Raw genomic sequence first — 13,298 nt, 5'->3', positions numbered from 1 at the left:
TATACAATCAAAGCAATCATACTCACGCGACACGACGACCAATCACAATCGACCCGTATAGAAATGATAATTGATCATTGGCACTCGACACGAGCGTAACGCTTTTCCGTTGCATTTGCACAGATTTACGCCCTAGTCGCGTCTAAAGAAGTTTGATTTCAAAAATTTCATTGCAATATTGGGTTCTACTTATAATTTTACTAAAAAAAATTGTATTGTAGGATGATTAAGATTATAACATTTTCTTATGTATGATTAAGATGATGTATGTCTTGAGTTAGCAATTTTTAATATTGATGAATGTAATTTTGGCCGAACAGATGCTTGCGAATTGTTATTTGGGACGCAAAATTAGAACTTTGGCGTCACCCACTAAGTCGTTGATCTAGTTCACGATTTGGGAACGGATTTTGTTTTGACTTTTTTTTATAAATATAGATGGCGTAATGTCAACAGGAATAGAGATGAATGGGAATGTGGATGCAGTGAAATCTTTAATTAATTTTTATAGGTTAGACTCTTTTATTTTTAATTTTTTATAAGGTCAGTTATTGTAATTGTCCAAAAATCTAAAGTGCAAATTTTTAGGTATCTTCACGTTTCAGAGGTTTCTGAACATTTTTGCATACTTTAGAAAAAATGTGTGTATGTGTGTATACAATTTTTCGTCGACGTTTTTGGGAGCACCGGTCAACTGATTTGAATGATTCATAAACCATTCGATTTCTATTGATAAGGAGACGTGCTGATTAGTTTTTGGCAAAGGCACGTCTAGCCGTTTTCATGATGCGGGTCAAAAAGTGCCGAAAACGGTAATTCAGTTTTTAAAAGAACGGAGCGTCCGATTTTGATAATTAAAAAAACATTTTACTTGTATTGACAAAACGAAAAATTGTTTAAATTTTTAGCAAGGCAGGCCCATCGGTTATGAACTCTCAATAAAAATAATGCCATATGACGGTCAAAAATGTTCATTAGACATTAGACATTAGATATTTTATAGAGATTTTAATAATGAGTACACATTTTGTGTATATTTTTTTGGGTTCCGTACCAAGATTTTTAATTTTAAAACTACGTCCTCGGCATTTTCGACAGTATAAGATAGGATAACCGATGTGTATGATTGAAAAATCATTCAGTTTATACTCGATCGCGAGGCGTTTTTGCAAAAGGCAATTTTGCCGTTTCGGAGGTATGGAGCGCAAAGGGTGTAAAAACGATTATGCAGTTTTTGAGAGAACGGATCATCCGATTAAAAAGCATTTTGCTTGAGTAGACGGTGTGCAACAAATGCTCTTACAGAAAATTTCGTAAGTCTGAAAATGTTCAAAAAAAATACAAAATTTTCAAAAAAAATCGAAGTTTCAAAAAATTCAAATTCTCGAAACTTTTCATCATTTTCAAAGAAAAAACTAAATTTTGAAAAATTTCAAAAAAATTCAAAATTTAAAAAAAACGATTTCTTTTTCTTTTTCGTATTCATAATAAATAATATATTTAAAAATATATAAAACAATTGTAATTAATTATTGAAAAATTTCATCGATTATTTTCATTCCTCGAATGCTCAATTACTGTACGAGAAGTTCCAGATATTCACGATGACATACACCACTTGTTTTATTTAATTCCAGACCTCCTGATCATTTCAGAATATCATAAAAAAATAAAAAAATTACTCTATGTATGTAGAATATGTACATATATGTTTTTACTGGAATAAGCTGTTATGCATTTTGATCTTATTACGCTTCTTGACCTCTTGATCATTTCAGAATATCCTAAAAATGACATATAATTTACTCTATGTATGTCGGATGTGTGTATATATGTTTTTACTGGAATAAGCTGTTGTGTATTTTGATCTTATTACGCTTCCAGACCTACTGATCATTTTGGAATATCCTAAAAATTTCATATATATACATACTCTATGTATGTAGAATGTATGTAAGTGTTTTTACTGGAATAAGCTGTTATGTTTTTTGATCTTATTACGCTTCCAGGCCTTCTCATTTTGGAATCATTTTGGAATATCTCAAAAATTTCATATATTTACTCTATGTATGTAGAATGTATGTATGTGCTTTTACTGGAATAAGCTTGTTATGTATTTTGTACTATACGCTTCCAGACCTCCTGATCATTTTTTAAAAACTACATAAATTTACTTTTCATCTTATTACGCTTCCAGACCTCCTGATCAATTTGGAATGTCATAAAAGTTATATATATATATATATATATATATATATATATATATATATATATATATTTACTCTATGTATGCAGGATATATGTATATAAATTTTTACTGGAAATGCTGTTATGTATTTTGATCTTATTACGCTTCCAGACCTCCTGATCATTTTGTGTCTCATAGACGGTAGTATGTATTTGTGATATGTCTCTATCTATGTATGTATGTATGTTTATGTATGTGCGTCATAAAAATAATAAACACATCTACATAAGTTCTTCTTACCCGTGGGTGGCTATGTATCAAAATTAGTTTCGGTTATACAATTTGGTCGAGGTGCTATTTTAGGTTATGTTCGAACATTTATTTTTTCATCAGTCACAGCACGAACGTCGGTCGAACAACAACAATTCGATAGATAAATCAATAGATAATTAGATAATTCGATAAACGAGTGGCCATTATAGTGTTGAATAATAGTGCGGTGCGAAAAAAAAATTGATGTTCATAAAAGTAAATAAATAGATAAATATATAAATGTTTATAAAATTAAATTGGTAATAAAATAAATAAATAATAGTATTAATTAATTCATGATTAAATGATCAAGTTGATAGATAAATAAATGTGTGATTGAAATAGATAAATGTGTGAATAATATATAAATAATTAAAAAGATAAAATGTAAATGGGTAACAAGATTAATATGTAAATAGATATATAGACAAATACCTGGATTTATGAAAAAATGTGTGTGTGGTTATAAATAATTTATATTATATTAACACATATAATTATAATTTTTTTTCTAAATTGAATCACAGTATATATTGTTTTTATTCAGACCATCAGAGTCATGATTATGGATTTAACATAAATTCGGGTTTTAAAAAATGATAACACATATTTTTCGGTTTGAAGCTCGGATAGATTTCGGTAAAATTCTGTGCTTAAATGCTAACTTCATCGATAAGAAAAGGATAACACATATCTTTTGGTTTGAATCTAGGATAGATTTCGGTAAAAATTCCGTGCTAAAACGCTAACTTTAGAGATAAGAAAAGGATAGCACATATCTTCCGGTTTGAAGCTAGGATAGAATTCGGTAAAATTTTATGCTAAAGCGCTAACTTCATCCCACACCAGTCTTTATGCTGATTTCATACCTTGTCTGTCCTGCTTAAAAAATATTTTCCATTTTAATAACTTCAAAGATTTATAGGAACTACGAATAATATATAAATAATTTCTAATCAATAAACTTACGTTTAGTACACGGCACAAATGTTTAATTTGTTTTATTATTTTCAAGGAACAGCGTAAAATACTCTTTTGATTCAGGCATTTTTCATTAAATCAAGATTTGCACTACGATGTAACTTTAAAATGTTTATTTATCCTTGTTGATATCGGTACGCATACAACGTTGATGCTGGTACACATACAACGACAGATCTCTATTCACATACACGACGACTAATTACAATCGACCCGTATAGAAATGATATCATCGAGAGCGAATGACGTACAGTTCGGGCGTAACGCTATTTGCGTTGCATTTGTACGGATTTACACTCTAGTTGCGCCTAAAGAAGTTTTACTTAAAAAACAATCAGATCTAAATGATCTTTAATTTAGTTTTGCCGTGGTTCGAGTTTTTGATAACTTTTGTTAATATTATATGCTGTAAAGCTAACTTCATACCAGTTCTCACAAAAAAGTTACAAAATCTAAACAATTTCAACTCAGACTATCGCTGTTTTAGTGTGGAAAATAATAAATTTATTCAGGTTAAGACATATGCAGTGGTTTGGAACTGGGATAGATTTTGGTGAAATTCTGTGCTAAATTGTTGACTTTATACCTGCTCCGAACAAAACAATCAAATCTGAATGATTTTCAATCGCATTTGTCAGGATAAGCCATGGTTCGAATATTTGATAATTTTTGGTAGTATGCTGTGCTAAAAAGCTAACTTCATAGGGATCGTTCAAGTATTACGTAAGCAGATTTATTACAATTATTTACTCCTCCCCTCCCCTTTGTCAGCAAAAGTAAGCAATATCTTACGAAAAATAAGCAAAATAAGCAAATCAATAACCCCCCCGCCCCCCTATAGTGCTTATGTAATACTTGAATGGCCCCATACGAGTTCTCTTAAAAACCTTTCAAAATCAGTTTAGATTTCAACTCAAACCATCGCTGGTCCAGTTTGAAAATAATAAATAAATTCAGTAAATTCAATAAATCTGCCGCATAACTGACCAATGTTATGGCAAGGCCATGTTACGCTCCAACTTCCATTCATTATGCTACTGAATCATACTGAATACTGTTAAAATGTCATATATTTGCTGTGCATTCAGGCGGTTTACACTTGAACTGCAACGTCACTCGTATGTTATGAAGCTGGGTCAGAAAGGCGCTGTTATTTAAGATCGTTATTTGACATTTGTGCGGTTTCTAGGTTAAGTTCTCTATCTATCTGACAACCTGAGAAAAACGCCTGACTGCACAGCAATCACGTAGGTTTTGTCAATATTTAGTATGGAAAGTTCTTCATAACATAGCCTTGCCATAACATTGGTCTGTTATGAGGCAGAATTGGTCTATTAATCTAGGCAGTCGTTGGCTCTACGTCTACCTCCTTTCTTTTATCTGATATGAATTATGTCGTATTTTTATTCCCGACTCGAAAATAAACTAGACTGGCGCGTGTCAGTCGAAACTCTCTTTTTTTATTTTTGAATATTTTCGAGAGTTAATTCATTTAGTTAAAAATAGGACGATATTGTATCCGAGTAATTTAAAAAGACATTATAGTTAGTCTGGAATTTCGAGTGATGCTTTTAAAGATTAAAATATATACTGGAGTTTTTTTTCGGTTGTGATTTCAGTAAACATAATAGTAATACTGTAATATGATAATAATAATAAGAAAATAATATTGGTAACAATATTTAATATGAAGTTAATAATGTCTGTCTTTCAGGACACAGCAAATATTTTAATTATATCAATTCTATTCGTTTAAACATTATGCGCAAATATAAATAATATGCAAGTTCAATTTGATTGGTCAGGGTTTATAACTTTGATAAGGCGATGCCAGCGCCGCAAGCGACTGTACGTCACAACTTAGCATACTAAATAAATAGCTCCTGTTTCGGTTTATTAATAACTGAACCAAGTTAAAGTGTATCCAATTTAATTTAGTTTGTTTTTGAAATGAAGTGCAAAAATATTATGTGTCAATTATGCTAAGCTTCATGAATTGAAATGCAGTCGAGTCCCTTAACGGCCCGACAGAGGGCCAAGCAGCTCCTGAAATCCAAAGAGAACTTGATCAGTAATTTTGTTATTGAGGATACCATAAAATCTAAAGGTAAAAGATGATAAAATTAAACACAATTATTAATCTAATCAAATAACAAATGTCTTTGTCATTAACATTATTATTAGTATTATCATTATTACTTATTTAAGATGTGGTACTTTTGCATTATGGACCTGTCTTCAGATGGAGCAAATATGATAAAAATAGTCTATATATATTAATCTATAATTAATATTAAATTAAGATAAACAATAAAAGTGGGTGGGGGTAGTAATGCTAATGAAAATGAGGAAGAGATGAAAAGAGAAAGCAAAAAGATAGAAAGGAAGTAAAGAGATAGACAGGAAGTATAGAGATAGATCCGAAGTATAGAGATAGACCGGAAGTATAGAGATAGAAAGGAAGTAAAGAGATAAAAGTAAAAAGAGATAGAAAAGAAGTATAGAGATAGACAGGAAGTATAGAGATAGACAGGAAGTATAGAGATAGACAGGAAGTATAGAGATAGACAGGAAATGTAGAGATAGACAGGAAATGAGAGATAGACAGGAAATGTAGAGATAGACAGGAAGTATAGAGATAGAAAGGAAGTATAGAGATAGAAAGGATGTAAAGAGATGGACAGGATGTAAAGAGATGGACAGGATGTAAAGAGATGGACTGGATGTAAAGAGATGGACTGGATGTAAAGAGATAGACAGGAAGTATAGAGATAGAAATGATGTTAGGAGATAGAAAGGAAGTAAAGAGATAGAGAGGAAGTAAAGATATATAAGGGAAGTAAAGAGAGATATAAAGGAAAAAGAGATAGAAAGCAAGTATAGAGATAGAAGGAAAGTAAAAAGGGATAGAAAAAAAGTAGATAGAGATACAAAGCTTGTGAAGATGAAAGTAGCGTTCTCACACTAATTATCTTCATTGTATTTAAATATCTATTTATGATATTTTCATATTATTAGTGGTGTGTATCGTTGTTTTTCTGTAAACAATGTATTCCAGCTTGCCATAGCAAGAGTTCAAACCTAGTTTAACAAGTTCATGACGCCTGTCGAATATTTAGAAAACATTACCAGGAAAAACGATATTTTTTCCGAAAATGGAAACATCGAAATTTAATGAAGTTTATTCCTTCTGCGTGATAAAATTAAAATCAAATCTATTTAAGTTCGATGGTAATAGGTTGATCATCACTGGAATGTGGTGCTCCATTGGTGCTCTGTGGTGAAAATCTGGTTTAAATTTTTAACACATGTTTGCAGATGCGAATATTATTATTACTATTTTAGTTTCGAAGTCATAATAAATTTTATTTTCTTAACTTGAACACATGCCAACAAATCTTTTCTCATTTTCATTCTACACTCGGCCGGATGTGAAATGTCACATTTGTCGAGACAAAAATATAAACATATGTATACATATATACGTATCGTCGTCTTCGCCACCCGCTCTGGATAATTTAAATTCGTATTTATACTGATATGTTTTTTTGAAAATTCCTAAACCAAATAATTTGTTTTTGGATAAATGCAGATGGTTTTAGATGGCTTGGATTGTATGAAGAATGAATTTTATCTAACTAAATGAATGATTTAATTGAATTTTTTCCAAATCCTTAAACCAAAGAATATTGGTGCATTTGATTATTGTAATCCACAACCTATTGGTCGCTTCCCGAACTGAACTCCTAGCCAATGGAAGTGAAATTAAAATATTTTATCTTCATACACTCTTATTTCCCTCATAGGTCTCCAAATTGGAAGTCCATAGCTCTAACCACTAAGCCATGGCAGTGGTTAGAGTTTTGGACTTCTTATCAGAGATCTCTGGTTTGATACCTGCCTCTGACAGCCTGATATTATTTTGGATGAATATGAATGGTTTTGGATAGTTTTGAATGCATTTGGAATGATAAGTATGGTTTTGGATGAACCTAGATTGTTTTGGATAAACTTGGATCGTTTTGGATTAATTTGGATGGATTTTGAGTAATTAGGATGGTTTTGGATGCATTTGGAATCATTAGGATGGTATTGGGTGAACCTGGATCGTTCTGAGTGAACTTGAATCGTTTTGGATGAATTTCGATGAATTTCTAATGATTAGGATGGTATCGAATGATTAGGATGATTTTAGAAGGATTTGGATTGTTTTCAGTGTATTTCGATTGATTTTGATGGTTTTGGATAGATCTGAATGAAATAGAATCGTTCTGGATGCATTTGGAATTATAAGGATGTTTTCGGATGGACTAGGATGATTTCTGATGAATTTTGATGGTGTTGGTTGCATTTGGAATGATTAGAATAGTTTTGGTACATGAATGATCATGATTTTGGATGAACTTGCATCGTTTTGGATGATTTTGGATCGTTTTTGAATGATTAGGATGGTTTTGGATGGACTCAGGTGCGTTTGGAATGATTAAGATGGTTTTGGATGGATGTATTTCGAATGATTAGGATGGTTATGGATGGGTCTGGATGAAATTGAATTATTTTGGGTGCATTAGGAATTATTAGGATGGTTTTGGATGGATTTGAATATATTATAAACGATTAGGATGATGATTAGAATTGTTTCGAATGAACCTGGTTCGTTTTGGCTGATTAAGATGGTTTTGGATGGACTTGGATGCATTTGGAATGATTAGGTTGGTTTTTAAATGCATCTGGATGCAATGGAATCGTTTTGGATGCATTTGGAATTATTAGGATAGTTTTGGATGCATTTGGAATTATTAGGATGGTTTTGGATGCATTCTGATGGTTTTGGATGCATTCTGATGGTTTTGGATACATTTGGAATATTTAGGATAGTTTTGGATACATTTGGAATGATTAGGACGGTTTTGGATGAACCTGGATCGTTTTGGATGAACTTGGATCATTTGGGATGGTTTGGAATGGACTTAGATGAGTATTGGAATGATTAGCATGGTTTTGGATGAATTTTGGTGGTTTTGGGCGTATTTCGAATAATCAGGATGGTTTTCGATGGATCTGAAATGGGATCTTTTTGGGTGTATTTGAAATTATTAGGATGATTTTGGATACATTTGGAATGATTAGAATGGTTTTGGGTGGATTTTGATGGCTTTGGATGCATTTGGATACTTTTGGAATGATTAGGATAATTTTGAAAAAATCTGAGTTTATAACAATTGAATTAATGAATTAATACTTTACTTTGTTAATATTTATTTTTCTATTTTTTTCAGACGTGTGCGGTTCCGAACATCTGCCAGAAGTCGAGATCTTCAGTCTCCTCGAAGAACAGATCCCGAGATACAAATTGAGATCGGACGCTCTCACCGAATTCGCCGGTAAGTTTAGGAACTAACCTAAAACAATCATATATATACAAAACAAACATATAAATATTTATTTCTTCCTTTCAGGATACGAAAATCAGGACTGGTTCATACCCAGTCCAGCGCTTCCACCTAGTGACGCTCACGAGAAACTATCGCCTGATCAGATCAGGGAGACCCTGAATTATTTCGGTGAGTCTTTTTTTTTAATTACAAAACAATAGACCTGGTTTTGGATAAACTTTTTCTAATAGTTTACCACTTACTTATTGTAAGATGAAATAATTTTATCCTGGTGAAATCAAGCGGACAACATATATGCAATTGACTTCTTTTGTGTTCATATTATCTTATATTATACTGCAGGCAGATAATACAGAAAAGTTATCCAGGAATAGGCCTATAAATATACTGAATTATTGAGAGAATAAATTTGGCTATAGGCGTATGGTTTTAAATGCCAGTCGTTTCTGGTAAAATATTTGGTGGCAACTATTGAATTCGGCAACATTGAGGGTTTGGGGTAGATTTGTTTAAGAACTGGAGAATTATGCAATACCACTATATATTTGGTATCAAATCTGGTCTTACGAGGAAATACTTAGTTGGAATTATCAACAAATTTCTAAAGCACCTATAATCAAAATAATAAGTTCCTGTTGAGATCTAGTGGCCAATCTCTGATAAAATGGACCATAACATATCGTTGTCATGGCAACGCTATGCTAAGCTTCTTTCTTTATATAAATTGGTAGTAAAAACTGTCAAAATGCTATGTATTTGCTCTGCGATCAGACGTTTGACACATAAAACCTAACTTTTTACGTATGTGTTATCACGATACATCAGAAAAATGCAGTAATGATAACATTCTTCTTTAGACGTGGGTTTGTGGGTTTTCAAGGTTAGGTTTTATATCTAAAACGCCTGACTGCACAACTGATACGCAGCATTTTGACAGTTTTCACTACGAGTTTATATGAATCTAACTTCAGGTATGTGTTTAATAACACAATGAAAGACACATTAGAAATATGCAGTAATGATAACATTTTTTTCTCAATTTATAATTTTCTTTTTTCTCAAACAGCCATGCAGCACAATTGCTTTGGAAAAAGTTCAAAATTTTCAAAAAAAAAATCGAAATATAAAAAAAATCATTTTTCTAACCAGCTAAACTTTTCAAAAAATTTAAATTATTCAAAAATCTCTTTTTTTTCAAAGTTTTCAATAAATTTTAGTTTTTTTTTAATGCTAATTTATGGTACGGGAAGTTTTAGGAGTTTGCCTTAACGCACGATGCCATTACCCACTAGTTTTATCAAAAATTTTTTAGGATAGTTAATAAAATCAGTACTTTCGCCCAGCTTCGGCTAGACGTTAAGTTTTGTGACACCCTGTATTAATTATATTAAACATTTTCTTTGTCATGATCACTAGTTTTAAGTTTAAATAAATGCGCCTGGACGAAGGCAATTTGATAATCATTGTTGAAGTCGAACAAAATTATCTTTACAATACCATTGATTATTTAATAAATTCTCAGTATATATCTTATATATAAAATTCTGTACGGGTGTATGATTTGACACTTTTCTTAAGCGGTTATTCGGATTTTGATCATTCTTTTTAGAATTTGTCAAAGAAAATTTTTAAGATTTCATAAACGATAAATATATAGTAATATTGTAGAAATAAATGGCAAAAATTACAAAAAACACTTATTGTTTGGCATTGAAACTATTTGAACCATCATCTGCTAGAAATGTCAATTCACTTGAAATTTGAATTTAGCTGAAATTATGAACCTATATAATATTAGAATATAATATATAAGAAAAATGTAATATAATCCAAAAAGCAGCTGAGATGTGCCATAAATTAGAATAATATAAGTTACAGTCATCAGTAAATGATGTGGCAGATGAAATTATGGAAATCATTTTAAAAAGTAAAGTAAACAGTCCAAAATTGCATATACCTTTTTTTTTAAACTTATACATATCGCATTTTGGTTTATTTTACTAAATTATTTAACGATACAAAAAATATTTCTATTTATTATAAAAATTGTTTAGAATTTTGTTTCATGTGTCAAAAATTCATTTGTTTGGCATTGGATATGGAATATTTAGTTGATCTTAGATTGAGTAGTGCACATATGAAGTATATTTTACAAATTAGGTCACCTAAGACTTGAACATGAACAATAATGTTTATTAAATTATTAGTAAGAAAAATGTACTTTAAAAATTGTTATTGCCAAAAAGCAACTAATATATCGTACGGGATTATGAAAATTATAGACTAAATTATTGAAGCAAATATGCCGTGTGTTAAAATCAAGTGTGATATTGTTCTTTTAACGCAGATACTATATTATTTTTTTCTGAATTTCTTATAATGCTTATGATAAGACCATAAATAAATCACAAAGGCAGGACATTAAATAGGATGTTAAAAAATTTGGAACTTTTGCATTGTATACGCGGGAACAGGACAACGTTTGTCGGGTCATCTAGTATATATATATATATATATAACATAATATTATAAATTTATAATTACTTATATCATACATTGGGTGTCGACGTAACGCCATGTTTACATTTTCTTACATAACAAAGACGATGAAAATAGAAATGAATAATGTATTTACACACACTACATGTTATGCATATACATATATATATATATATATATATATATATATATATATATATATATAAATGTGTATCTGTGTAGATTTATGTTTGTGGCATTGATTGATTTGTAAATTATGCCTCGTACTATTTTTGAATCTGTAATGACGTTCATGTACATTGTGACTGATTGATTGAAAATGAAGGATAAGACGAATTAGGCAGATCCATGGTTTGAGAATACACCCCTTATACCTTGATAATAACATAAATTCCCGCAAGAGAAACCACGTTTTCGCCAGAAAAATCGACAGGCAAATTCATGTTCTTTCGACGTTTCAAGGCATTTTTTTTATTTTTTTTTAAATTTTTTTAAATTTTTTTTTTATTTCATTTTTCATTTTATTTCATTCTGAATCAAATAAATGCAATTTTGAAGGTCAGTTAATTGCTTCTTGGTCTATTTTGTATCCATGGGGCCAGTTCTCCAATAAAATAGACATTTTTTGGCAACACTCGCTTAGGGGGCATCCACTAATCACGTGAGCTAGTTTTCAAAGATTTGTGGACACCTCCTCCCCCTTGGTGATACATGGTGATATTCAAAATTACCCCCTTTCCTCCACCAAACATCACGTGTATTTTTAGTTACATGATAAAACTGTAAAATTTTTGAATTTTGTTTTAAATGTTTGATTAAAAAAAAAATCAGTTAAAAATAAATACATGTGATATCTTACTATACCCCTTCCTCCCTCATGTGCTATTTCGTGATTTTCTGTCAACCCCCCCCCCCTACTCCTAAAAACCTCACGTGATTAATGGACGGCCTCCTAATAACTGTGTATTTGCTGTGCAATCAGGTGTTCTATATTAGATATAGAACTTAACTTCACGTATGTGTTGTGTAATCAAGGGCATATTAGAAAGATGCACTTATGATAACATTATGCGTTTGACCTTTGTGCGCTTTTTAGATTATATTTTATATGTGAAACGCCTCACTTCACAGCAATAACAACGCTATGGTACATTTCTATTTGATCGGCGAATTTTCCTAAAGGAATCAATGTAATATATTGATAGATCATATTAAGTATTCATAAACCATAACAAATAATGAGAGATAACATTAGATCATTTCAAATCACAGATAAAAATAATAATAATAATAATGGTGGTCTACCCGAAGGCAGGTCCATTGTGTGAGAGCCATCACAAATAAGTGATTTCTTTACCTCTTCTATCATGCCCATTACCACTATTCCCTCCTCTCCCTTTTCTCAGGCATTTTTCTTTCCAAACATTTGCTTTCATGCTTCCTGATCCTGTTCTTCGGCTTTCACTTCCCTGCATTTACTCTTCTCACGTAAGTTGTCAACCATCTGCATTCTTCTTCTTCCCATTTCTTTCAGTCTTTCTATTTCATTTTCGACTACGTCTTTATCTTTTCTACTTCTATTTTACGTCTACGAGTGTAGATGGCACTCTGTTTGCAGAATAGGCTTCTCTAGGGGAATCATAGATGTTTCAGGTTAAATCACGATAGAACACATTATATCATAATAGATTCTAATTTATCACGATATATTGATAGATTATGATAAATCAATAGGATAGATCATATCGCGACAGAAGTCTATAACGCCATCTATATTTGAGAACCGATAATACTTTCTTGCCAATCCAATCTAAATGCAGATAATTATTATGCAAAATTTTCCAGTTATTGTCCGAGTTGACCATGTGCAACATGATATAGATATATTAATTTATTATATATATATATATATATATATATAT

At 31.1% G+C, this 13,298-nt stretch overlaps 2 protein-coding genes across 2 annotated transcripts in view; one reads left to right on the top strand and one right to left on the bottom strand.

Moving 5' to 3' along the window:
* The first annotated feature begins 5,308 nt into the window (after positions 1–5,308).
* Positions 5,309–9,092, top strand: LOC113363899 (trafficking kinesin-binding protein 1-like). Its single transcript, XM_026606381.1, has 3 exons — positions 5,309–5,588; positions 8,761–8,865; positions 8,941–9,092. The coding sequence occupies exons 1-3, from the start codon at positions 5,483–5,485 to the stop codon at positions 9,075–9,077; spliced, it is 348 nt and encodes a 115-aa protein (XP_026462166.1). The 5' UTR covers positions 5,309–5,482; the 3' UTR covers positions 9,078–9,092.
* A 3,404-nt stretch (positions 9,093–12,496) lies between these two features.
* LOC113391249 (large proline-rich protein bag6-B-like) overlaps positions 12,497–13,298 on the bottom strand; it is an 18,874-nt gene continuing 18,072 nt past the window's right edge. Inside the window, exon 14 of the mRNA XM_026627197.1 lies at positions 12,497–12,552. Within this exon, the coding sequence (XP_026482982.1) occupies positions 12,497–12,552 (56 nt within the window). The remainder of the gene's footprint in view (positions 12,553–13,298) is intronic.

Source organism: Ctenocephalides felis, unplaced genomic scaffold (assembly GCF_003426905.1).
Source record: "Ctenocephalides felis isolate EL2017-DRISC unplaced genomic scaffold, ASM342690v1 CF-g0.4_SCAFFOLD_00845, whole genome shotgun sequence".
NCBI classification, from domain to species: Eukaryota; Metazoa; Arthropoda; class Insecta; order Siphonaptera; family Pulicidae; genus Ctenocephalides; species Ctenocephalides felis.
This window is presented reverse-complemented; position numbering and strand designations above follow the sequence as displayed.